Source organism: Lissotriton helveticus, chromosome 9 (genome assembly GCF_964261635.1).
Source record: "Lissotriton helveticus chromosome 9, aLisHel1.1, whole genome shotgun sequence".
Taxonomy (NCBI): Eukaryota; Metazoa; Chordata; class Amphibia; order Caudata; family Salamandridae; genus Lissotriton; species Lissotriton helveticus.
Genome location: NC_136070.1, coordinates 354419994 through 354443924, shown reverse-complemented (window position 1 = coordinate 354443924; position 23931 = coordinate 354419994). Strand labels below are relative to the sequence as shown.

Below are 23931 nucleotides of genomic sequence, written 5' to 3'. Positions count from 1 at the left end.
AATGAATCCGCGATGGGCGAGGGTGCGGCCGCAATAAGGTAAGTTTTATTTAAGTTTAATTTTAGGCTTTTAAATATAATTTAATGAGGCGGGCGGGCGGGCATCGCGTAACGGAATTATGCGGAGAGGCACAGAGAGTGGTTCAATCTCCGTGCCTCTCCGCGAAAGTCCCTTACGCGACTTCGACCCACTTCTGGTTATCTCACAAACCCCAAAACGAGTAAAACAATATGGATTTGTTTGTACAGTACATAGCATTGAAAGAGTCAGTTGTTTTGGTGAACGCTTAAGGAGTTACAGATTAGCAAATAAGAATATCAGGCCCAAAAACCAAACGGTGGAATTTCGAAAATAAACATGACTTATAAGAGTAAAGCATGAGGTAGGCCATGTAAATATAGTGTGATTTGGTAATTCTGTCTGCATAGCCTCCAGAGCTGCAGACGTTTGAACTTGGGATCCAGGTTTGAGTCCTGGCTTCAGCTCAAAACCCTTGATTCCGTACAAATCACATAATCAACCTGCTCCTTACGTGAGGCTACTGCCTGCTTGTTTCCTGCCTCAAAGAGCACAGTGCTCCCAAATCAACAGCCCCAAGAAGCCGTCTCCACTAGCTCCTTAATTGATGCTAATGCCTGCCTGTGTCCTGCTCACAGAGCCTGGTGCGTGAGTTCAACAGCCCAAGAAGCCCCCTCCGACAGCTCCTTACATGAGGCTACTGCTTGCCTGTGGTCCTTCTTCCATGCTGGTGAATGGGAAGCATGCTTGCCCGGGAAAATGTTTGTACTGCTCCCACTGCCGATATAAGAGTGAATGACTGCCTCTGCTCCAGAATGAGTCGCTCACTAGGCAAAATATTCACCGCTGAACAGCGCTCGCCTACAGCTGTAGATCGTTATCAGCAGCGCATGCAGGGGCCTTTGGACTTGAGCAGTGTGAGCAAAGTCCAGGATAAGTGGAGCATACATAATCTACCCATGCCAGTTCGTGGTAAATAAAAAATGTAAAAAAAAAAACAGAGGAATTGAGATGATGTACCCTCTGTGCTGTGGTTTATAGCTAGTCACTATGTGCAGAGTGAGTGAGATTCATGTCAAAGTCTGTCTTATTTTATTTATTTATAAAGTTTTATATAGTGCTAGCTTGACCCATGGGTATCAGAGCACTCTACATACACAAAGGAAAAGAAAAATGTGCATTGCATCGCAGGATGAGAGGGAGCATAAAGATATAAGCAAAAACATAATAATTATGAATACAGTGAAGGGGAGAAAAACGCAGGTGGTTGGAACAGTCAGATAACCACCCATCCTTGAAGGTCAAGTCAGAGGGAAGTCCACTAGGTTATTGAAGCCTGGGTTAGTTGGCTTGGACGGTAAAGTAATTGTTGAGTAGATGGATTTTCAGGTCCCTTTTGAAGCAGGAGAAGGAGGGGTTCATCTGAGGTCTATAGGTAATGAGTTCCACATCCTGGGTACGTTACCAGAAATGGCTCGGCACTGGGTCGTTTTCCTTTTCAGTTTCGGAGGGATGAGAAGTGAGTTGGTGCTTCTCAGAGTTCTTGATTTTCCTGCTTTTACCAGTTTGCTGTTTAGGTAGTTGGGGGGATGTGCATGAAGGGCCTTGTGTGTGATAAAGGCCAGTTTATAGATACATCTACCTTCCGTGGGAAGCCAGTTGAGGGCGTTGAGGGTTGGTGTGATGTGTTCAAATCTTTTTATACCAGTTATGAGTCGATCTGCCATGTTAAGGACTGACCTTAGTGGGGCTAGGTGAGCTTTTGGTGTCCCTGTTAGGATGGCGTTCCCATAGACCAGTTTGGAAAGGACTAGGGATTGAGCTATTGTATTGAGATCATCCTGGGGAATTAAAGGTTTAATTTTCTCGAGGTGTTTTAGTGAGTAGAGCACACCTTTTGCAGAGCTTTTGATGTGGTCCTTCATTGATAGGTTCTTATCTAGGGTAATGCCTAGTGACTTTACCGAGTTGAATAGGACGAGGGAGCAGTTTAGAGCAACAAGATTCTTGAGCCAGTCTTGAATTGGTCGTTGGTTACTTTTCAGGGGGAACAGTATTAATTCCGTTCTGTCCTGGTTCAGCTTTAAGTGGTTTGCGTTAAACCAAGTTTGGATCTTGGTTAGCGTGACATTGAGGTGTTGGACGTCACTGGGTGATTTGATTTTGTAGTAGATTTGTGTGTCATGTGCATCAGTGGCATTGAACCCCTGCTTGTTTTAGAATAATTGTAATGGGTTCCATGAAGAGATTGAAGAGGGATGGTGAGAGGATCAATCCTTGTGGGACTCCAAGTGTGACTTGTGTTGGTATAGAGAGGCAGGAGTTGATTTTAATTTGTTGTGAGCGTTGTTGAAGGAAGGAAGTGAACCATTTTAGTACTGTGCCATTGATGCCAGAGCACCTCTGCAAAGTCTCAAGTAGAGCTGGATGATTTATTGTGTCAAACGCTGCTGATATGTCAATAAGGATGAGGAGACAGGCTTCACCTTCATCTAAGGATCTGTGGATATCGTCTGAAATATTAAGCATCTCTGTTTCGGTGCTACATCCTTTCCTGAATCCCGATTGAAAGGTTTTCGAGGAGGTTGAAGTTATCCATATGTTTGTTAAGTTGTTGGAGATCGCACTTCTCCAATGTTTTAGCTAGGAACGGGAGGTTGGAGATAGGTCTGAGGTTGTTGAGCTTGTTAGGGTTGGCTCCTGGTTTCTTGAGTATGGGTGTAATTTGTCCTAGTTAAAGGTAGTCTGGGACATAGCCTGATGTAAGAGAGGAGTTGATGATTTTTATCCAGAAAAGGGCAATGATGTGCTTGAGTTTCTTTACGTTTGTGGATGGGAGGGGGTCCATAGTGTGGGAAGTAGGCTTTAGGCTTGCAATTATATTGAAGTCCTTGTTTTCCGACATGAGTTTGAATTTCGAAGTCTGACGAATTAGCATAATTTTTCTGTTGGAAGCGGACCTGGTTGTCCGTGGTAAGATGTCAATCTGTTTGGTCAAGGGTGATTAAAGGGGGGCAGGTTGCAAGGGAGAGAGTATTTGAGGTTTGGCTGAAGGATTGCTCAATTTTTGTGACTTTATCTGTGAAGAAGCTGGCGATTTCTTCGCACCTATCCTTGGTGGCATTTATTTCTTGAGGGGTTGTGCCATTTGTTTGACTTTTAACATTGAAGAGTTCTCTAGGTCTATTCTTCGACCGGTCTAGTTGGCTGCGGAAGAAAGTTGCCTTTTCTCTAAAAATGTGTTTTTTGTATGCTAACTGGGCCGATCTAAGTTGCGCTAGGTGTATAGTTGAGGGATTTAGTCTCCAGGTCCTTTCCGACTGTCTGAGTTGTCGTGTTTTGCTATTAAGATCCACGTTGAACCAATATTTGGATTTGATAGATCTCAAATGTTTGAGTTTGAGTGGCCCTACCTGATCTAACACCTCTGTCATTGTTGAATTAAAATGGTCTGTGAGGTCATCGGCTGTCATAGTGGCATGAATCCTGGATTCCAGTTCTGTTATAGGGATTTCTTTGAAGTACCTGGTCCAGTGCTTAGGTTTGTCAGAACGTATTGGTTGGTATCTGACATGTGAGTCAATATTAAACAGTATGAGGTGGTGGTCAAACTAGTCAATGGGAGAGATTGATCTCAGAGAGACAAGCTCATTTTTGGTGATGATCGCATCCAGTGTTGCTCCTTTGATGTGAGTTGGTTCATTGCAGAGTTGTTTGAGGTTGGACATTTCAAGCAGGTTGGAGAGGTACCGGGCTGTGGTGTCTTCTGGGTTGTTTCAGTGGATATTGAGGTTCCCCAGGAACACGTCTACCATGTCTGTTAGGGAGAAACGTGTTATTAGGTTGGTGAGTTCTTCAGCGAAGAGGGTGAGCTCACCAGGAGGATGGTAGATGGTGTGAAATTTGATGGGAGAGGTGTGGCGCCGCGGCCAGGGCGACTGACGCTGGAATCTGGGGTTCACGGTTTGATCCCCGGCTCCGGCGGCAGGTTAGCCCAGCACCATGTGACTCTGGGCAATAGCTCGCTTAATCTTCCCGACGGCCCCCAGCGCCTAGAGACCCTTACGGGTGATTGTGCGCTTTACAAATGTGGATTATTATTATTATTATTATTATTATTATTATTATTATTATATTATTATTATTATGGGCGTGGTGCCTTTGACTGCTAGTTCAACACCTAGGAACTCAGGAGTCAGGTATTCTGTAGGTTTTAATGTGGTAAGCTGTATTCCTTCTTTGTGAATGATAGCTAGACCACCATCTGTTTTGATCGGTCTGTCATGTCTGATGATGTTGTAACCTGGGGGGGTGAGAAGGTCTAGGATGGGGATAGAATGGTCATTGAGCCAGGATTCTGTGAGGAATTCGATGTCTATTTCTTCCGCGAGTGTGACTTCTGCAATATCTGTGGTCATGTTGTACTGCTGATCTACAGTTGAGGAGCATGCACAATAGAGGACGGGGAGCCTCAATGTTGGTGTGTGCTGTATGTATAGAAGTATATTGAGCAGGGGGTCAGGGTGAAAGGACGGGTCTAGGGATTTTATTTGTGCCCACTATAACTGGGATTGCAAAAAGAGCTGTGTTCTGGCTTATTGCGAGGTAAGATTCATTGATCTCCTCTGCTTCTCTTGTTGAAATGGGGCAGAGAGCTCAGCTAGGTCAATGTGCCTAACTCCTCATATGACTGGCGGGCCAAGGGGTGTCAAGTGGGGCCATGGAAGAGGCTGTGTTGGGAGAAGGTGCATAGCTACCTGGCGTGTGTGAGCAAAGTGGTTAAATCCGATTGGGAAGCTCTTGCTGTAGGTGTAGGATATCGACTGCTACGGAGTTTATTTTCTGCTCTATTCGGGTCAGTAGCTGGGTAAGTGAGCTAAAGGGCATCTTGCCTTCGGCGGGAGCAGTGTATGAGTTGGGTCTATGGAAGGAGAGGGTACTGAGTTATGGGATTGAATAGCATCATTGGGATTAGGAGTGGGGGGTAGATTGGACATGCAGAGTCCGGCCATTGAAGATTCCAGTCATGAGGTTGGGAGTAGGTGTTGTGGGTCTTGAGTCCAAGGGAGGATAATGAGCATTGGTTATGAGGAGGTCAGTGTCTAGGGGATTGTTAGTGGGATTAGAAGTGGAGACAGTTTGGGTTTGTGGTTGTGGGTCCGAGGAAGGAGAATGTGCAGTGGTTTGAGGGAGGTCAGTGTCCAAGGAATTATCTGTGATGGTGGACATGGAGATGGTTTGGCCAGGAGGGATAAGGATAGAAGTGGAGTTGGGGATAGTTTGAGAGGGTAGAGTCGGTCTCCTGAGGTCACGGGGATGCCAGTAGTGAGTTCAGTAGTAGAACGACTGTAGTTTGAGTCTGATCTGCCTAGTTCAAGATCAGCATTGTGGGGTTTATTAACTGTGAGTTTGCTGTTCCTGGTGGGATCGGTTGGTGCTATTCTAGTAGGTGTTTGACGGCGGAGTGTGATGATGGGGATAGTGAGATTGTAATGAGTGATGGTGGATGTCCATGAGTTGTAGAGTGGGTTGTCTGGGGAGGGAGATTGGATCGGTTCAGGGTTTTTTGAAAGGGTAAGGCGTGATGGGGGAGATTGAGTTTGCTGGTTCTGTTGAGTTAATGAGGAGAGTATTGATGGGAAGTGCCGGTCAAAAGTGGTGAGGTGCAGGTCAGTGGCCTGTATGCAAATGTTTCCTGTTCTGAAGATGGAAATTGTGAGTTCCCCTTTAAAGGTAGGGGAGATGGTTGTGGAGAATTTTTCACCATAGGGAATAATTACTGACTTGGAGATTTCAAAGTGAAGAACGAAGGTGTTTTTCCACTCCAATGGGCGATTTGTGTAAAAGATGAAGTTAGTTTTCATCTTGCCTTTAGTCATGGTGTAGTATTTGTCTACTATAAGTGTTTCTGGGTGCTGTTTTAAAGTTGTGTTCTTGAAGTTCCTTTTTAGCATTACTGGTCAGTTTTTCTGGGTAATTTATGGACCATGAGTTGGGTCTGTAACGTACGAGCTTAGAGTTCCGGGTGGGGTTTAGCGGGTGCATAGTTAACGACTGAGAGTTCTGGTTATATGTGAATCGATGGGACGAGAAGTGAATTGCGAATTTGCGTCTTGTTGTGGTGTATGGTTGGTCTGAATAATGAAGGAACTGCCAATTACTGACCAATCAAATATGGCTCCTGTCCTTGTACAAAAAATTGACTCCTTTTTTATTTCATGGAAAGAGAATAAAGGCCACTCCATGTATGATTTTGAAGAGAGGAAAATGTAGTATAACAGTCTTACAGCCAGAGACAGGGCCTTTCCTCATAACCGTGTTGCCAGTCATGAAGCAAATTGGACCTTCTTCAAATGATATGCTCACACGATGGGCAGATTAGATAGAGTGCTGAGTAGCACTTATCGACCGGGTGCTATTTTGAGGACCGTAAATATGAATGCAAAGGTCCACTAGAATAGAGAGAATGATTCAGAAGACATTCTCCTGAGTGTAATAGCCAGAGCAGCAACACAAAGGCTGAGGAGATTGCAAGTGTGTAATGAAACATAATAATAAATAAATTCATTGTATTACATTCTCTTCAGTGTTCTGGTGTAGCCAGTCCTGTTTTCGTTTCTGGGGTATAATTGCCTGTCTCCTTGTCCTCTTTCAGTGGTTGTTGAGGAGGTGGTGGTGCCAGTCCTGTTTTTCTTTCTGTGGTGTGTTTGTCTGTTTCTCTAGTCCTTATTCAGTGGCTGTTGTGGAAGCTGTCATACACCTGTTTAGCTGTGTGCCAAACATACTGTTGATTTCCAGCAAACATTGCAAATGTATGGCATTAGGAGGTGTGGTCAACAGTTATGCCCTTTGTCCAAACTGCTGTGGGGGGGGGCAATGATTGTTATGATTTTTTTGTGCTTTAACTCAACCCTTTTTTTCTTTATCCAAACCTTTTTTATATTTTCTTTTAACTTCGGCTTGTTTTGTTCCAATATGAAACAATTTATTTTCCTGGAATCTCTTTCTGAAAGCAAATCCTTTGTGGGGTTTTTTCACATTTTTCCTTTGGAACTGGATTATTTTTAGGGAAGGAAGAATGTCTTTGCGATTATTTTTTACATATGTTTTCTTTCATTTGGGATAACTTTTTGATTTTTCTCCCTTGAAAAAAATGACTATTTTGCATAATATGCTGGTTGATTTAGTTCTGTGTCTTTCAAATTGCATTCAGCATTCTCCACGGCCACAGGTTGTCTTCTTGTGCTTCCTGACCTGTTCTCTTGACTTTAGCTTGAAAGAAATCATTTGGATTTACCACTGAAAGATGCTTCATCATCCTTATAGTCCCAAATGAATACATGTGAGAATGGCCCCTTTGCAATACTTGGTCGCAAAGAGTGCAGGTTACATTTCGGGGATTCCATTTTTTTCTTTCCTCTAAGGCGAGTAAAAACTTTTCACACATGTGGCTCCTCAAGTGGGGGCTCAGTGGACGCAGAAGTTCTAGGCACTTTTATAACTTCTGCCTCCGACTCTTCTATAACGCACAAAGCTATTGTAGTTGTCTGTAGCCTGAGTCTGCTTGCTTGGGTTAGATTAAAAAGGGCCACTGCATAGGTAAACAGTCATAATATCGATTCCAAAATATAGAATGGACATAATATCGAAGTAAAAATATAGAACGGACAAAATATCGAATGGACACAATATAGTGGTTAAAAATATCGAATTTAAGGTAAGTAATATCGATTTTCAAAATATAGAAGTCAAAATATCGAAGTATACGATATAGGCATTAAATATATCGATTTTTTTATAATATCAATTTTTTTAAAGTGTTTTGTATGTTAGTATATGTGTGAAAAGTGTATATTAATTTTTGTAATGTATGTTTAATGTATTTTAAGTAATGAATTTTATGTTATTTAATTTGTGCGTAATTTAATTCTGTAGCGGGTTGTGGGTTTATAGGGGATTAGGGAAGGAAGTAATTTAATTATATTAAATTAAATATTAATTTTTAGCAATTATTATTAATTTTTTATTAAATTTTGCTTTTTAGTTCTGTAGCGGGTTGTGGGTTTATAGGGGAATAGGGTGGGAAGTAATTTAATTGTAATTAATTAAATATTTTTATTTATTTATTGGTATTCATTTTGAATTTATTGTTATTTTTTAATTGTAATTAATTTTTATTAATTGCCAATTAATTTGTATTAATTGATTAATTGTTAATTATGTTAATTTTCTAAATGTATTTTCTGTAGCGGGTTGTGGGTTTATAGGGGAATAGGGTGGGAAGTAATTTAATTGTAATTAAGTAAATAATTGTTTTCATTTATTGGTATTGATTTTAAATTTAGTGTTAATTAATTTTTAATTGGTAATTCATTTCTATTAATTGGCAATTCTTTTTTATTAATTGGTAATTATTTTGTATTAATTAAATATGTGATAATTATGATAATTGTATTAATGTATTTTCTGTAGTGGGATGTGGGTTTATAGGGGAATAGGGTGGGAAGTAATGTAATTGTAATTAATTACATATTAAAAATACTTTTTGTGTATTGATAATTAATTTACAGTTAATTTTTAATTGGTATTAATTTTTATTATGAATTAGTTTTTGTTATTGAAAATTAATTAGTTGTTAAATAATTATGAATAGGTTAAATAATTTTTAATAACTAATATGTAGTTGTATTTCTAATTAATTATCACATAATATTAAATTGGTTATTAATTTCAATTGATGTTTTATTGGTATTGATATTTAATTTATTTTTAATAATATATTAAATCATTACTTTCCCTACTGTTAAACTCACTGGAGTGGGATAGTAATTTTCACCTTCCCGCTATCCAACGCTTTCCCTACTGTTGCACTCTCTAGAGTGGGAATAGTATTTTTTACCCCTACGCTATCCAACGCTTTCCCTACTGTTGCACTCTCTGGAGTGGGAATAGTAATTTTTACCCATACGCTATCCAACGCTTTCCCTACTGTTGCACTCTCTGGAGTGGGAATAGTAATTTTTACCCCTACGCTATCCAATGCTTTCCCTACTGTTGTACTCTCTGGAGTGGAAATAGTAATTTTTACCCTTCCAATATCCAACGCTTTCCCTACTGTTGCACTCTCTGGAGTGGGAATAGTAATTTTTACCCCTACGCTATCCAACGCTTTCTCTACTGTTGCACTCTCTGGTGTGGGAATAGTAATTTTTACCCCTACGCTATCCAACGCTTTCCCTACTGTTGCACTCTCTGGAGTGGGAATAGTACTTTTGACCCCTACGCTATCCAACGCTTTCCCTACTGTTGCACTCACTGGAGTGGTAATATTAAATGTTACCCTCCTGCTATCCTACGGTAAAATATTGTAAATTTTTTATTAACAACTTAAATTAATTATATCTTAATTTTAAGGTTATTTGAGTATTTTTAAGTATGTTTTAGTTAATTATATTTATTATTTCATTAATTTTAAATTACTTTTAAGACATTTAAAAAAATTCGATATTTTGACTGACTATATTTTTTACAGACTATATTTTGGATTCGATATTTTTGTACTTACCTGTTTGTAGATAGGAATTCGATATTTTGGCATTCTATATTTTGGTGACTATATTTTGGTAAGTCTATATTTTGTCATTCTATATTATGTCAGTGATCCCACTGCATAACGGTGGGTCATTGTTTCTAAATGTTTCTTACTCTTTTTTTGAAGTCTTCTGAATGTGTAATCAATCACAGATATCAGGTAGGCAAGACTCAGTATTGTTGTACCAATAACCAGTACTGTGAACCCCATAGGTCGTTTAAACCTTTGAGTTTAATAAGAAAACTGATTCTGGGATGAGGTTTTGGAAGTAGAACCAATGTAAGAACAAAAGAGACGTGTGGAGGTTGTTTTTAATAGCATCACTTTTATCCCGATAAACGTTTGTGGTACTAGGTTGGGATTTATTTATTTGAAAGATTTATAAAGTGAACTGTGACCAACCTGGTATCCTGGCGCTGTCAGGCTCACTGAGCTAAGGAGGGAGAAGGAGGGAAAAAACTCTGCAGCTAAAAAGGGTGCTAAAATATAAAAAGTGGTAAGATGTAAAAAGGGATTTTTTACGGAATAGCCAAGTGTTCAAGGCCTTTCTAAATTGCAGGAGATCGGACAAGCATCTAAGGGAAGAGCAGGGAGTTGATTCCATATTTCGGTTGCTCTGACCAAAAAGGTGCGCCTGCCATGTCTGGCCTTCCTGGATTTTGGAATACATACAAAATGTGCTGTAGCAGAGAAAGGGCACCTCCCTGGGGAGTATCTTTCAATTCCTTTTTGTACAGGCACTGGACCACGGCCCTGGAGATCTTTAAAAACAGTACATAGAGATTTAAAAAGTATTCTCTGTCGCAGCGGAAGCCACTGAAGATTAATTCAGAGCATTGGTGTGTGGCTGATGACCTCCTGGTTTTGGTTAAGGCCAATTTGGCAGTGGAGATGTGAAATATTTGCAGTCTGTTTAAAATAAATTCTGTTGATCCTAACAGAAGCGCATTACAATAAACCAACCTGCATTAAACAACACTGTGTACAATTAGGGTTTTAGCAGTGCGGTGTAACAGCTGAAGAATCTTCCAGGAGCCCCAGAGTAGTGAAAAGCATCCGTCTGCTGGCAGTTGTCAAATGACAAAATGTGTTGATTGTCATCAGCATAGTTCACCACTCTAATATTATGAGACTTAATAAGATTAGTCAAAGGCCTCATGTACATAATTAACAAGAACAGGCTGAGGGCCCAGCCTTTGGAACTCCATGTTTCAAACTCTTAAAGTTAGAACAGTAAGGACCAAGAGCAACTGCCTGATATTGTAAGTAGGAACGCAACCAGTTAAATGTGGTGCCATAAGTTTTGAGTGAGGCAAGTCGGTCCAAGAGTGTATTGAGGTTCACCGTATCAAATGCGGTTGAGAGGTATAATAAGACCAAAACCGTTGACTGACCACCACCAGCAACCAACAATTTGCAGCTCTTGCACAATTGCTGAGGCGAGGCATCCATTCAAAGTGTCACAATTCCCAAAACAAGTACTGCAAACCCTGTACAGTTTTTAAAAAGGAGGAATTTTAGAGGAAAATCTATAGTTTTAATTAGTTTGAAAGTATCCATGAACTATATACAAAGACAATGGTCAGAATGGTACAATTACATTTTTTGTACTGTGAGTCTAGGGCATGCAAGTCCCACTTATGACTATTTTTCAAGCTTCATGGGGGACCACCAACATGTTGTAAATCACTGTATAAGTTTGGCTTGTGTGCATGTTTTGCTCCACTTTCAAATAGTTCTTGAGTATCTGACCGAGTTAACTGAACTCCACGCTATTTCATACTCGTACCTAGAAAGAGACTATATGGATTCTTGGCTGTGCTTTATTTTTTGGGGAACAATACACTGTGTTCTTCAAAAATGGCGTGTGGACAAGAATATTAGGAAGGATGAAATCAAGAGCTAGAGACTGAAGAAGAAGAAAAAATGAAAGTTAATGAGACTGAAGCTTCCAGATCTCCAAGGGAATCCATTTTATTGAGGTTTTTCCCCATTCCTTCGTTTGAAAAAACAAACTCCTAAATAAGTAGCTTGCAGGTTGTGCGAGAAGAAACTAAGCAGGGGCAATAGGGAAATACAAGAGGGGAATACAACTTCGGAACCCCATTGCATGGCATGAATGGCAGTTCATTGCAGAACAAATGAAGACAAAGATCAATGCCAATCAGGCGAACTACATTTTCAAAAAATGCTGTATGCTATTCTTGCTGGAGATCAATAGTCTGAAGAAATTGTACAGTGGTAGCAGGAAACCATCAATCCCTCTTTGCAAACTTTGGGATTACATTGTTTAGTGTGCAGCATAGATATCACCTGTGGTAAGCAAAACCGGAATGCTGAAATTAAAAAAATTAAACACAATAAGATTTGCGAAAAAAAAAATGTCTTCTGTTATCCTAAGTCTTGACTACTTTTTGTATGCAAGGGAGAAATGCTAGTGTCATGAAAGCAGGAATCTTTCTAAAAATCACAAAAAAGTTACTTTCTGAAAAACAAAATACTGGTTGTTTTCAGAACCAAAGATAATAGATTAAAATATATGTTAGTTTGATACATGAGTGAGAGGGAGTCCAGTAGTAGAGGAAAGATGGAGAATGAAATAATGAGTGAAAGAGTGGAAAAGCGAGGATTTGAGTTAGCGAGTCTAAAAGTGAGAGAGACAGCAAGTTAGAAACAGTATGCTGCTAAAGTGAGAGTGTGAGTCAGGTTGTGAAGGATGGTGTGTGCTCGAGGGCGATTATGAATATGAGTGAGAGATTGAACAAAAGGTTGTGGTTAAAGATTGAGTGAGATAATATGAGTAAAAGTAATGTAGTCAGTATGTGAAATGTTGAGTGGGTAAAATGAGAGATTAAGTGAAAGGTTAGAGGATGAGTGTGAAAGTTAGGGAGAGAGTGGACAAGTAAGACAGTGAAGTCAAGACTAGTCTAGAGGAAGTGAGTAATGAGTCAGTAAAAATGAGTGATAGATTAAGAAAAAGCAAGGGAGTCTGAGTGAAATGATGAGGAAGTGAATATGCGACAATGAGAGAGTGAGTGGAAATGTATGAAGTGAGTAGGAGGCAGTGAATAAAAGTGAAGGACTGTGTGAGGGAGAGCTTGCAGGAGAAGGAGCCCTTAAGAGGTTGTCTGAATAAGTAAATAAGTGAGAGACTGAAGGAGTAAGTAAAAAGTGACTGAGTGAGCAATAGAGGCATTATTGACTGAAACATGTGATTGAAAATTAGAGAGTGAGTGAGAGGGATAGTGAGACTGACAAACACTGAGTCAAGGTGAAGGAGGGTGTTAAGGAAGAAGTATGACAGAAAAAGTGCATGAGAGAGTGAGTGAGTGAAAAAATGAATGAGAAGCTGAGTCAGAGGTACTGACCCTCTACCTTGTGCTACAGTGCACCATTCTTTCTACATAAACCTACTAAAACGAGTGGCTATTTGCCTAATTGTGGAAAGCATTCCCTCATGAGAAAATTCCCAGTCAATGATTATGCACTGTGGAGGTGACAGTTTTAGCACAAACCATTCATTGATGTATCTTTTCCTCCACACAGCCGTGTATAGATAAATATTTTTCAAAGGCAATCGTGGATATGGTCTTTCACAAACTGACAAATCACTGTAAATAATTAACAAAGTCATTTCTGCTTAGCTTTGGGACCCTTGCAAGATGACTACCTACAACTGTAATATCCATTTTGACATACTGGCATATTCCAAAAAGATGGAGTCCATTTCACAGCAGAAGGCAGTTGTATTTCCATAAACAACCTCACAAAATATGTCTTCCACTATCTTCATTTCATCAAAGAACACAAAGGTTCTTTTCAGAGCCACTTTTTAAAAATAATTAAATGACTTTTGTTTGAAAACTTTTCGGGCAGTTTTTCAAACTTGCAATTCTTCTACGAAACCATGTTAAAACCCAGTTTGATGTACAATCCAGTGAGCTCTCTTGATTTTCATTGTTTGGGTAAGCAATTTTGAGTCTCAGAAATCCTGCAAATGTTATCTGTAAGTGTAAATGTCATTAGCCTACATGCAACCAGCAACTGGCAGCGACCCTTGCTGCGTAAGGCTCTGTGTAGAATTGGTTGACCGCAGAGCATGGCTTCTGTCTTTTGCTGAACACTGTGGTGGATGGTTGTGGGGCCTGGCCTGGAGCCAGGATCTGTGCTGAAGCCACCACATGTGGTCAACCTCTGCTGTGCACAGTCAAAGGATCTGGTTGGAGGCAGAGAGGTGCACAACCTGCTGTGGGCTGAAGGCTATATCATGTGCCCAACCTGACACGGGCAGCCACCCCCCTCCTTCTGATCTGTGGACCCCACTCATATGCCAATATGGATTTTCTGAAGATTCCCATGGGTTTAGGGTCCCATGACCATGAAGCTTGTACCAGGTTCGCAGAGCCCCAGCACTAATCTGCTTATAGTGGTGGGTTGTGCCAGAATCCACAAACTTCATGGCAATATCTGTATTTTTTTAAGCTTTAATCACCAGAGAGGACTCCTTTGGGTTCCACTTACATGGGCACTCATGGTGAACCCACCTCTGCCACCTTATGTACCCTTTCGATCTGTTTTTCAGGATGTGGGAAACAAATCACTGTGCCCTGCAATGACAGGTGCAATATTTTTCCTATGTGCTGGGGTCAGGGAATCAGAGCATTCTGGTTTTGCAGATCCTACTGCAGACCTGTGGTCCTGAATTGCAGAAGCAAGAAAATGCTCCCTCGTCCAATCACATTTGAGTATTTTTAAGTTTTTTAGTTCACACAGCTTTGCAAAACCGGATTTGTGGTACTCACATTTTAATGGTTCAGATATCTCTAAAATGTAACCTATTGTTTACCAGATAGAGACAATAATAAATACTAGCTTCTCAAAAACTATTGAACGGGTGTACATCAAAGTAAGCAAAGACACTTCTTTGAGTAAAGTTCTACTTTCATTATATATTTGATTAAATTCTATTCAACTGTTTTCTTTTGAAGGAGTGAAGGCTATTACAAAAGTTAAAATGGGAAATGCCACTTTTGGGACCTCCACCTCTTTTTTACTCCAACTGTATGGATCTGCATGAAACGTGCCACGAGCAGCTTCAAGTGGATGTACTGTTTTTGAAGTTTCATACAGGTTTATTGAATTACCCCAAAGTTATCTGGAAAACAAAACACACAGACACACATTGGCTACATAATACCATAAAGTCTTCAGTACCCAAAAAAGCGTACTATTTTTTTCTATGCATGTAGCTGCACTATTTTTATAAGTTATTACAGTCCATTTATGACAACGCAATGCCTCTTCTTGAAAAAGTCAGCAGACACTGTCAAATTCAGCTAACTGAGTAGAACACTTAAGCACCATGTAAACACTTCTAGAGAAAGCTATCTATGTATAAACCTTTCTTCTAAAGGTTCTAGCTTCAAAGTCCACAGTCATACTTCTGTTACTATTTAATGGACCTTTGCCTTTCAAACTCTTTCCTCTGTTTGGTGGTGGAAATCCTTGCAAATTTTAACAACCATTGAGAGTCTAGTATGGGTTTTTTATCACATGTGTAATGGATGGGTGAAATGAGCTAAAGATATCTGATACCATTAAATGACATACATTCGATACTGGGACCTCTACGGGCCAATGCTAACCATTTGAGCACCACTAATTGTTTGAAATATCAACAGAGTAAAGCGTGTGACGAATAAGCAAAAGGCACAAATATAGTACCATAAACTATACTTATAACTTTTCTTTTTTTTTTATTTGGAGAGAGTATATCAATAGGAAAAGCATTTACACTTCATAAGCATTATAATATATAGCTAAAATCATGTAGCGCAAGAGCAAATTCATAGGTATTTACAGAACAGATCGATCAGAATGGGAAAAGAGGAAAAATGAGAAGACAAAGGTCAAGAATGGAGAAAAAATCAATAGATACATGGGTATTATTTCATTTCATAAGGTCTTTAACCAAAGAAGAGAATACATCGAGTTTCACCCTTTCTCTTTAAAAAACATTTTGCTTTGCAATCCAGTTCTTCATAGGGGCCCAGATTGCCCTACCTCGCCTTCTTGCGCTGCGGCCTTTGCACTTATATAGAGCTGGTAAATAGCCAACAAGCGGCCCAGCCACAAATTGAGGGGGATCTGCATCTTTACAGTGTGTGGCAATAAGAAGTCGGGCTACCGCTATTGAGACAAAGACAAACTTGTCCTTGTGACGATCATTTTGCGCCTTCTCGTCACATCCCAGCAACATTAGCGTTGGAGTTATATTAATACACGTGTCAATTGCAGCTGACAAGAATTCCCCTATTTGCTTAATCAGTGGATTCAGTTTTTCACATCCGTAAAACATGTGTATTATATCTGATGGCCCTTGGTCACATCGCGGGCAATTATCATCCTCTCTTTTACCCCACCGATGTAATTTTGCGAGGGTGAAATAAAGGTCATATACCGTATAGTAATGTTGAGCTTTCAGATTAGCCCTGAGGATCGTCCCTTTGGCTAAATCTAATGAATTATACACATTGATGTCGGGATCTCCTACTTTAGTAACCCATTTGGTTTCTACTGCCTCAAGGTCATCAGAAAGAGTATCTATCAAGAACTTATACATATTTTTGATCCTTGACTGAGGCAGAGACATGGTTTCTATTAGTGAATTCCTGCATAGAGAAAATCTCTCTTCATTGATCTGATTTACAAAGCAGGTAAGCTGTCTGTATTAATGGTATGTTCCGGCCGCTATACCAAACCTTTGCTGCAACTCAGAAAATGACAGCCTTTGTTCATTAAAATAGATATCCCCCAACTTCAATATTCCTTTTTCTTCCCATTGCTTGACCAGATTTTCATACATTAATTCAGGAAAAAGGGGAGATCGCCACAATGGCGTATACCTGTTGTATTTTGGTATCTTCGTGGGCTCTACCATTCTTTTCCATATACTCCAGATTGCAATTATGATCTTAAATTTAGTTTTCCTATAGTAGCTGGGCTCTAATTGTCGTAAAAGTACTTCTTGTGCGTTTCTTCCTATTGCTAACTCATAAATCGAGGGGGGGTCCCTATTAACAGCGTATTGACTGCTGCCCACACCAGGTAGAATCACTAGAGCCATTTGCTGTAAAAAGTGGCATATTAATATCTAAGATTTGGAACAGACAATCCACCTCGATCTTGTGGTAGTGCTAGAAATTTAAGGGAACGTCGAATTTTTTAATACTTCTATACAAAATTACTAAATATACAGTCTACTTTCTTTAAAAGTGAATCTTCAATTGCTAATGGGATCGATCTACATATATAGAGAACCTTAGGAAGCATAACCATCTTAAGTATGTTACATCTTCCTATAAGGGTTAGGTGCAATCTATCTAAATTACGCGAATCTGTGCTGACCTTATCGATCATGGGAATCACGTTTATGTTCCAGATTGCTTCTATTTTACTACTGATTTTAATACCAAGATAGATTACCTCATCTAATCTTCGATGGCCATTACACAAGGTTTTAGAGTTGCATAGGCTCTGGGTTTTCCCTGCATTTAATAAATAGCCAGATTTATGGCCATATTCATGAGCTAAATTTTGAATTTTGGCTGACTGCATTTATTGGGTCAGTAGTGACCACTACCAAATCATCGGCATAGGCCATTATCTTTGTTTCAGATCAATTTCTCTTAACTGGTGTGATTACTTGATCTTGGAGTATTTGCTAGATAAAAATATCAATATAAAGAGCAAAAAATATTGGGGAGCAAGCACAGCCCTGCCTTGTCCCTCTTGCAATGTCAATAGATTTCGATTCCTGACCCGTTATATTTAACCTAGCATATGGCCTATGATACATTGCTTTCATTGCTGTCAAAAAACCAGGCCCAAAACCTCTCTGTACCATAGTTGTCCACAGACATTGCCATGAAACGCAATCAAATGCCTTCTCGGCGTCTACGAGGATCATAGCCATCTTTTCGCCCGTTGTCTCCGTTATGTCAAACAAGGCTATAGCGCATCTGATATGGCCCATCTGATATGGCCCGTAGTACTTCTTGTAGGTATAAAGCCATGCTGCTACGGTGAAACAAGATAGGCTACGATCTCCCCTAATTGAGACGCGAGAATTTTTTAATAGAGTTTGGCATCAGCGTTCATGAGGGATATGGGCCTGTATTATGCAGGGTTGTCGACAGGTTTCCCTTTCTTTAAAAAACACTATGTCTGCCCCCTGCCAAGACTCCAGGCGGGTCCCACTATATTGTATTCTGAGAAACAGGTCTAAGAGTATCAGAGTTATTTCCTCTTGAATGAACTTATATAGTTTGAGTGGAATTTTATCAGGACCTGCCGCTTTCCCTGAGGCCATTGATTTCAAAGCTACTAGAATCTCTTCCATCGTAATTTCTTTATCGAGCTATTGTCGCTGTACTTCACTGAGCCTATTATCGTTTCCCAAGATTATCTCGGTTTCATTAGGAAGGTTAAGATCAAGGTTGTCCTGCTGATACAGGTCTTGATAAAACTTTTCAAAAATCTTAATAATATCTTTTAATTCTGTGTGATGTTTACAATCTTGGGCTCTTATATCAGTTATGTTGTTTCTAACTGTTCTTTGCTTGGTCCATAAAGCAAGTATCTTACCAATGGTCTCGCCATATTCATATCTCTCATTTTTGTGTGTCTGTTAGCTGGCTGCCCCCTTCCTAAAGCTGCTTATTTCTGCTTTTGTGATCATTATTTTTTGTCGCAGTAATAATTCTTCCTCCTCTTGCTTTTGTCTAATTGCATTAGTATGTTCTTCTTCTAGTTGCCCCAATAGAGTTATCTGATCAGCTATCTCTTTCTTCTCTTGCTTTATCCTCTTTCCCATAAAACTTATTGTTTCTCCCCGGAGGCCTGCCTTGAAACTATCCCAGACTACACCCCTCGAGGAGCTAAATCGGTATTTTCGTGGTATTTTATGACCATTTGTTTAATATGTTTAAGATATTGATCATTGGATAATAAGGATCTATCAAATGTCCACTTTGCCTGTGGTTGGTCTTCTGTCTGAAATGCTAAGTCTATGAGTAGAGGATTGTGATCTGACAATAATCTGGGCAATTTCTTTATCCCAGCAGTCGTAATCAAAGAGGGTGACACCAGAAAATGGTCCAGCCTGACATACTTCTTGTGGGGATTTGAAAAGTAGGTATAACCAGGGTCAGCAGGATATTTTACCCCCCCACACATCCTTCAGGTCAATAGTAGCCCGCAAGGCTGAGAGGGCACGTTGAACCTGGGGTTTCCTGCCTTGGTGCTTCTGGATTCCCCCATAACCCGCATCATAATGGATGTTCAGATCCCCACAAATTACTAAACTTCTAAGTCGTTAAAAATATGCAGGTCATCCTCATTAGACCTGTATATCGTTCAAATAGTCAATCCCATATGGCGCTGTACAATAGCCCATCTCCCCCACTTATCTTCCAATACCCGTTTGGCAGAGCCAATACAGTTCTTTGCATAAATCGTTACTCCCCTGATGGTTAAAGTTTGGGTGGAACAAGCAAGGAGATTATATCCCCTTATAGCTAGCATGTCTCTTTTCCCCCAGTGGATGTGGGTTTCTTGTTGGCATATTATCTCGGCTTTGAAGCCTCTTAATATTGCGCCAGCTCTGATAACATGGCTGTTCGAACCCCTCTCCCTTAAGCGCCTTGAGACCCTCTGGGTGAGTAGTGCGCTATACAAATTTCAGACTTGACTTGACTTGTTTGTCATTGAGACCGCCAATATTAACTTAACAAATAGTGATTCTACCCATCTGGATTGCTTAATTTTCACTGAACTAGATTCTCTTGCTTATTTAAAGTTACTATCTGATTCCTTTTTATTTATTTCTCCACCCTGTGTCCAGCCCCCAACCCCTCCTTCTCCCCTCCATCCCCATCTTCTTCTCTTCCCCCACCCCCCATGCCGCTGAACCCTTCCCCCACCCATTCCGCCGTAGAAAGGCATCCAGATTGAGAATTCTGTTGTGATGAGTGCTGCCCCACAGCCTAACGTTTGTTTCCCGGCAGCTAGGTAACTCAGATCTAAAGAAAAACAAAAACCAGAAAAAACAAAACCTTCTCTTCCTCTCCCCCAGAGTCCCCGAGCACACTGAAAACATCATCCAAGTGAAGTGTTCATTGGCCACTATAATACTTGGAAGAAAGAGAGAAAAAAAAGAAAAAAATTAAAGGGGGAGGATTAAAAACTTCGAGTGTACAATCACTCAGTCTGAAGGATAGTCTAAGACTTGTGGTCCCAGACAAGTATAGCACGGGGCTTTATATCCGGTTTCACTGGATGCTTAAGATTAAACTGGACCCGATGAGCGCTCTGTATCTCTAGAGGCCAGTTCCAACCCTCAAGATCCGGAAAGGCCTTAGATAGCATGTCGACTGTTTGGGCATCATGAGCATTAGTGCTTGTGTGCGCGGCTGCTAGGTCGTTCTCTAAGGTTTCTGTTTGTGTTTCAGAGTTGTAAGGCGCTCTTTGACGTCAACACATGACTTGGCCACCTTCCTTACAGCCCCTTGAATCTTCCGCATAGCCGTCTGTGCACGTTTACTGTCTTGGCACGTTTCTTCGCGATGGGAGAGAATGCATTGAAGAACCATGTCTAACATTGAGGGTCCTGGGGGTACTATATTACCCCCTTTAGGGAATGATGTTATACAGGTGCTGAATAGGGGTGGGCGGAATTTGGTAATCGTAATCTCTGCGAAACGGTAAAAAATCACCGCGAACACGCAGAAATTCTGCGAACATGCGGAATTGCTTATTCGCGATGCTTTTTTCCTGTTCGCAATCGCTGTCTGCATGCTCGAGGGGAAATATCTCGCGAACACGCATTTTGAGAACGCAAACAAGAAAAAAATTGCGAAGTCGCGGAAAGCAGAATTTTGGGCATTTTCGCATTCTCCGCGGAAAGCGAAATTACCCGAATTCCGCGAACGGAATGGAATTTACTGCCCAGGCCTAGTGCTGAGTAAATCTGCGCCTGAGTGATCCCATCTTAGACTTTTCTTTTGTAGACTGGGGTGGATTGTCTTCCTCACTGCCTTACGTATTGTAGCTGTAGTCTCTTTCTTGCCACTATCTGAAACCTCCTCACTAGAATCATCAAGTGAATAAGACCCTGATCCTGAGCCTGATACAGACCAAATCCCGTCTGAGAGCGAGAAGAAACAGTCCAGATCCTGTTCACTATGATTGGAAGAAGCAGCATGATTTACCGCCGTGGCCTCTGCATGAGGGGGATTGAACATATTAGTGTCCGACATTAAAGCTGATGTTTGAGTCCCAAATTTATCTAGATTGCTTCCATCTGTACTGCTTTTTAACTCAGATTGAAGACAGGGAGTAGTGGAGGTAGTGGGGAGAGCCGGGTGGGGGGGGGTAGTTTAACAGGTTTAACAAATTAGGCTGATTGTCCTTGGATGCGTCCGCCATCAGAGTCGTAGTCATTGATAAAGGTTCTTGTGAGACATCAGGGACCCCTCATCAGCCTCCCCAATCACATCATCGCTGTTCATAAGAGATCCAACACAGAAGGTTCGTTTATAGGCAGCACCCCGGTACCATTTTTCTTCTCCTCCATCGTATCAATCCTGGATACTGCAGTCCCCGCGTTTTTTTCCCTCTGCCCTGTCTCGGGTAGGGGTCCGAGGACATTGTTGCCTTGGGAGACAAGCCAGCGGTTGCACCCACACCAGACCACGTTTTCCCCTTAACAGTGGTAGCCACAGGGATCTTTGGAGCCATAGTTTCTCCACAACACACCCAGGAAAAGCCTGAGCAGAACCGGCAGCTCTTCCTCTGTTCTCTGCCGGTCGTCAGTACGCGCAAAGAAATGAGGAGTGCCCTTACAAGCTCCGTACAGCACAATGCGGTTTCACACTGAATGGAACCCTCACAGAGCTTCAGGTGGGTGAGCGGCAATTCCATTCCACCGTGTTCATGCGTTCCTGTCCGTTTTTTCGTTTTCTCTCCTGCCTTTCTTCCACTCGTAATCTTTTGTTTTTCAAGTTTTTCTTTTTTAAGTAATTGGCACTCTCAATCAGTGTACATTCCTCCTTGACTTGCGATCCTTTTGCTGCCATTTACTGCCGCTTTTCACCTCCGAAGTCGAGTCATGATTGGGGAGCAGCAGAGCGACCATCTCACTCAGTCGCCATCTTGCCTCTACTTACTTATAACTTTTCAGCCAGTTTATATGATAGAATCCCTGAATTGTGGTACTGCTTTGGCATAGTCTAATGATACCTTTCTACACATTTCTGTCTTGGATCAGTTCACCTTTTTAAGTTGGTGCCCAGGTTCAGATGGAAGAAATGGAAAGAAGAAAGAGATAAATAATAACCTATTTATTGATATGATACATGGCGTAGTCTGTGATCCTTTATTGCACAAGTTCATTTAGAGTGGGGATCATGAATATATCACTGGAAAAGTATTGATACAAGATGTGTGCATGTGTATGTGGTGTGTGTATGTGTATGTGTGTGTGTTTGTGCATGTGTGTGTGCCAGTGTGTGCATGTGTCTGTTTATACATGAGTCTGCCCCTCTGCTTATACATGTGTATTTAGATACCTTTACTCTGATTGCTACGGACCCAAGAAATATCCATATGCGAGTCACAGACTAAGTGGTTTTGCATAGAAACAATAAATAAAAATGAATTACAGTTAATCACAACTCATTTCATGAAAACATGTTCCCGCAATTGCTGTAAACAATTTCTTTTTATTTCAGAACCTCCGAGGCCTCTTGCTCACCTCTGTCGTATTGTGGTTCGAAATCGCATTGGAAGACACCGTATTAAGCTACTTGAAACATTGCCACTTCCTGGCCGAATGATTAAATTCCTGAAATATGATTTTACTTAGAATTTTTAGCTAGCAGTAAAGATTAGCATGGTCTAGCTCACTGTATGAGGGCAATGTTTTTATTACTGATCAAGGCAGTTTTCATTACAACGCCCAACGGTTTACTGACTTCCAACTTCTTCGTGATGGTGAAAGCCAAGCCACAACGCACTAAAGCATACAGGATTTAGCAACTAGAGCAAATAGATCCAAGGAGGAAGGTGGATAGCGATATTTAATGCAACAAAGTGTTTTTGGCAAAATGGCAGCATCAGATTTTTTTGGGAGTTTCAGCTTTTGGTTGCTATGACTCTTGAAAGACCTTTCCATTGGGGAAACCATTGAACTGAAATGGTAACTAATCACCCCATTATCAATTGTTGTTGTACCTAACTACTTAGCACCCCTAGTCCCTGCATTTTTTTTTAGGAGAAGGGTTGGAAATTAATTTCACTACTGACACTGGATGGACAGAAAAACAGGAAATTATGTGGGATCCAACCACATTTCTTCTTGCCAGCAAACAGAAGAACATCAATATACATTTTTTTAAATTATAATGTGTACCCTAATTGTTGTATGAATAAAATGTATGGTACATAAAGAAAAGGAATTTGTCACTGGGGTCCCCAAACAATATTTAAATGAAAACATCACAACAAACAGTTATTCATTTGCCTACAGAAAATGTTTTTAAATCTTTTATAACATTTTATAGAGGTTTGTTATGAACCGAGGTGAATTCACTTTATTGGGTATGAATTTTTCAGTATGAACTCTTCAACATTAGATCATAACTTTCCATGTTTAGATTTGGTGTGATAAATATTGAATTTTAAGTAGTATTTTCTGTGTAAATGATTTTGATATTTTAATATTGCCATTCAAAGCAGGTGCACTGTTTTGTATACATCTATATAAGTGTGTATATGCACACACACAAACACGCAAATCTATTCAAATAGTGATTTAACCAGATTTACAATTTTTTGGAATTAGGAGACTGAAGTATGCAAAATTGTCATAAATTCCTTGAAGATTGTATTAGGTGAGGAGACTCCAGAGTCGTAAAGATAATACTAGTTAAATACCTTTGTGAATAGTAAAAAATCATAAACTTACACAAACATGTAAGTGTACCTTTGTAAATCAGGCCCATAATGTTTGAGAAGAAAAATGTTAGAAGAAAAGCTTCCTCAGCTAGCTGACTCGCATGGACCTGTCAGTTTCTTATAACTTACAATTCCATATTGTCACATGTACCTTTTTATGACTCGTTATACTGTATATGATTTGAAAATAATATATTTCAAATGTGAGTGACTTGTGTCCTACCCATATAATCATTTATACAATGTAATGTGCTTAGTTGTTTACATATTTTAAAAGCAATACACTACGGGTCAGTTGCTAATCG

General features: G+C 40.3%; 1 protein-coding gene across 1 annotated transcript in view; it reads left to right on the top strand.

Annotated features, from left to right (window-relative positions):
- The window catches only part of ASB2 (ankyrin repeat and SOCS box containing 2), a 334037-nt gene extending 311106 nt beyond the window's left edge, over positions 1-22931 (top strand). Inside the window, exon 10 of the mRNA XM_078660092.1 lies at positions 22402-22931. Coding sequence (XP_078516218.1) covers positions 22402-22535 — 134 coding nt within the window. The 3' untranslated portion in view covers positions 22536-22931. The remainder of the gene's footprint in view (positions 1-22401) is intronic.
- Positions 22932-23931: the final 1000 nt, after the last annotated feature.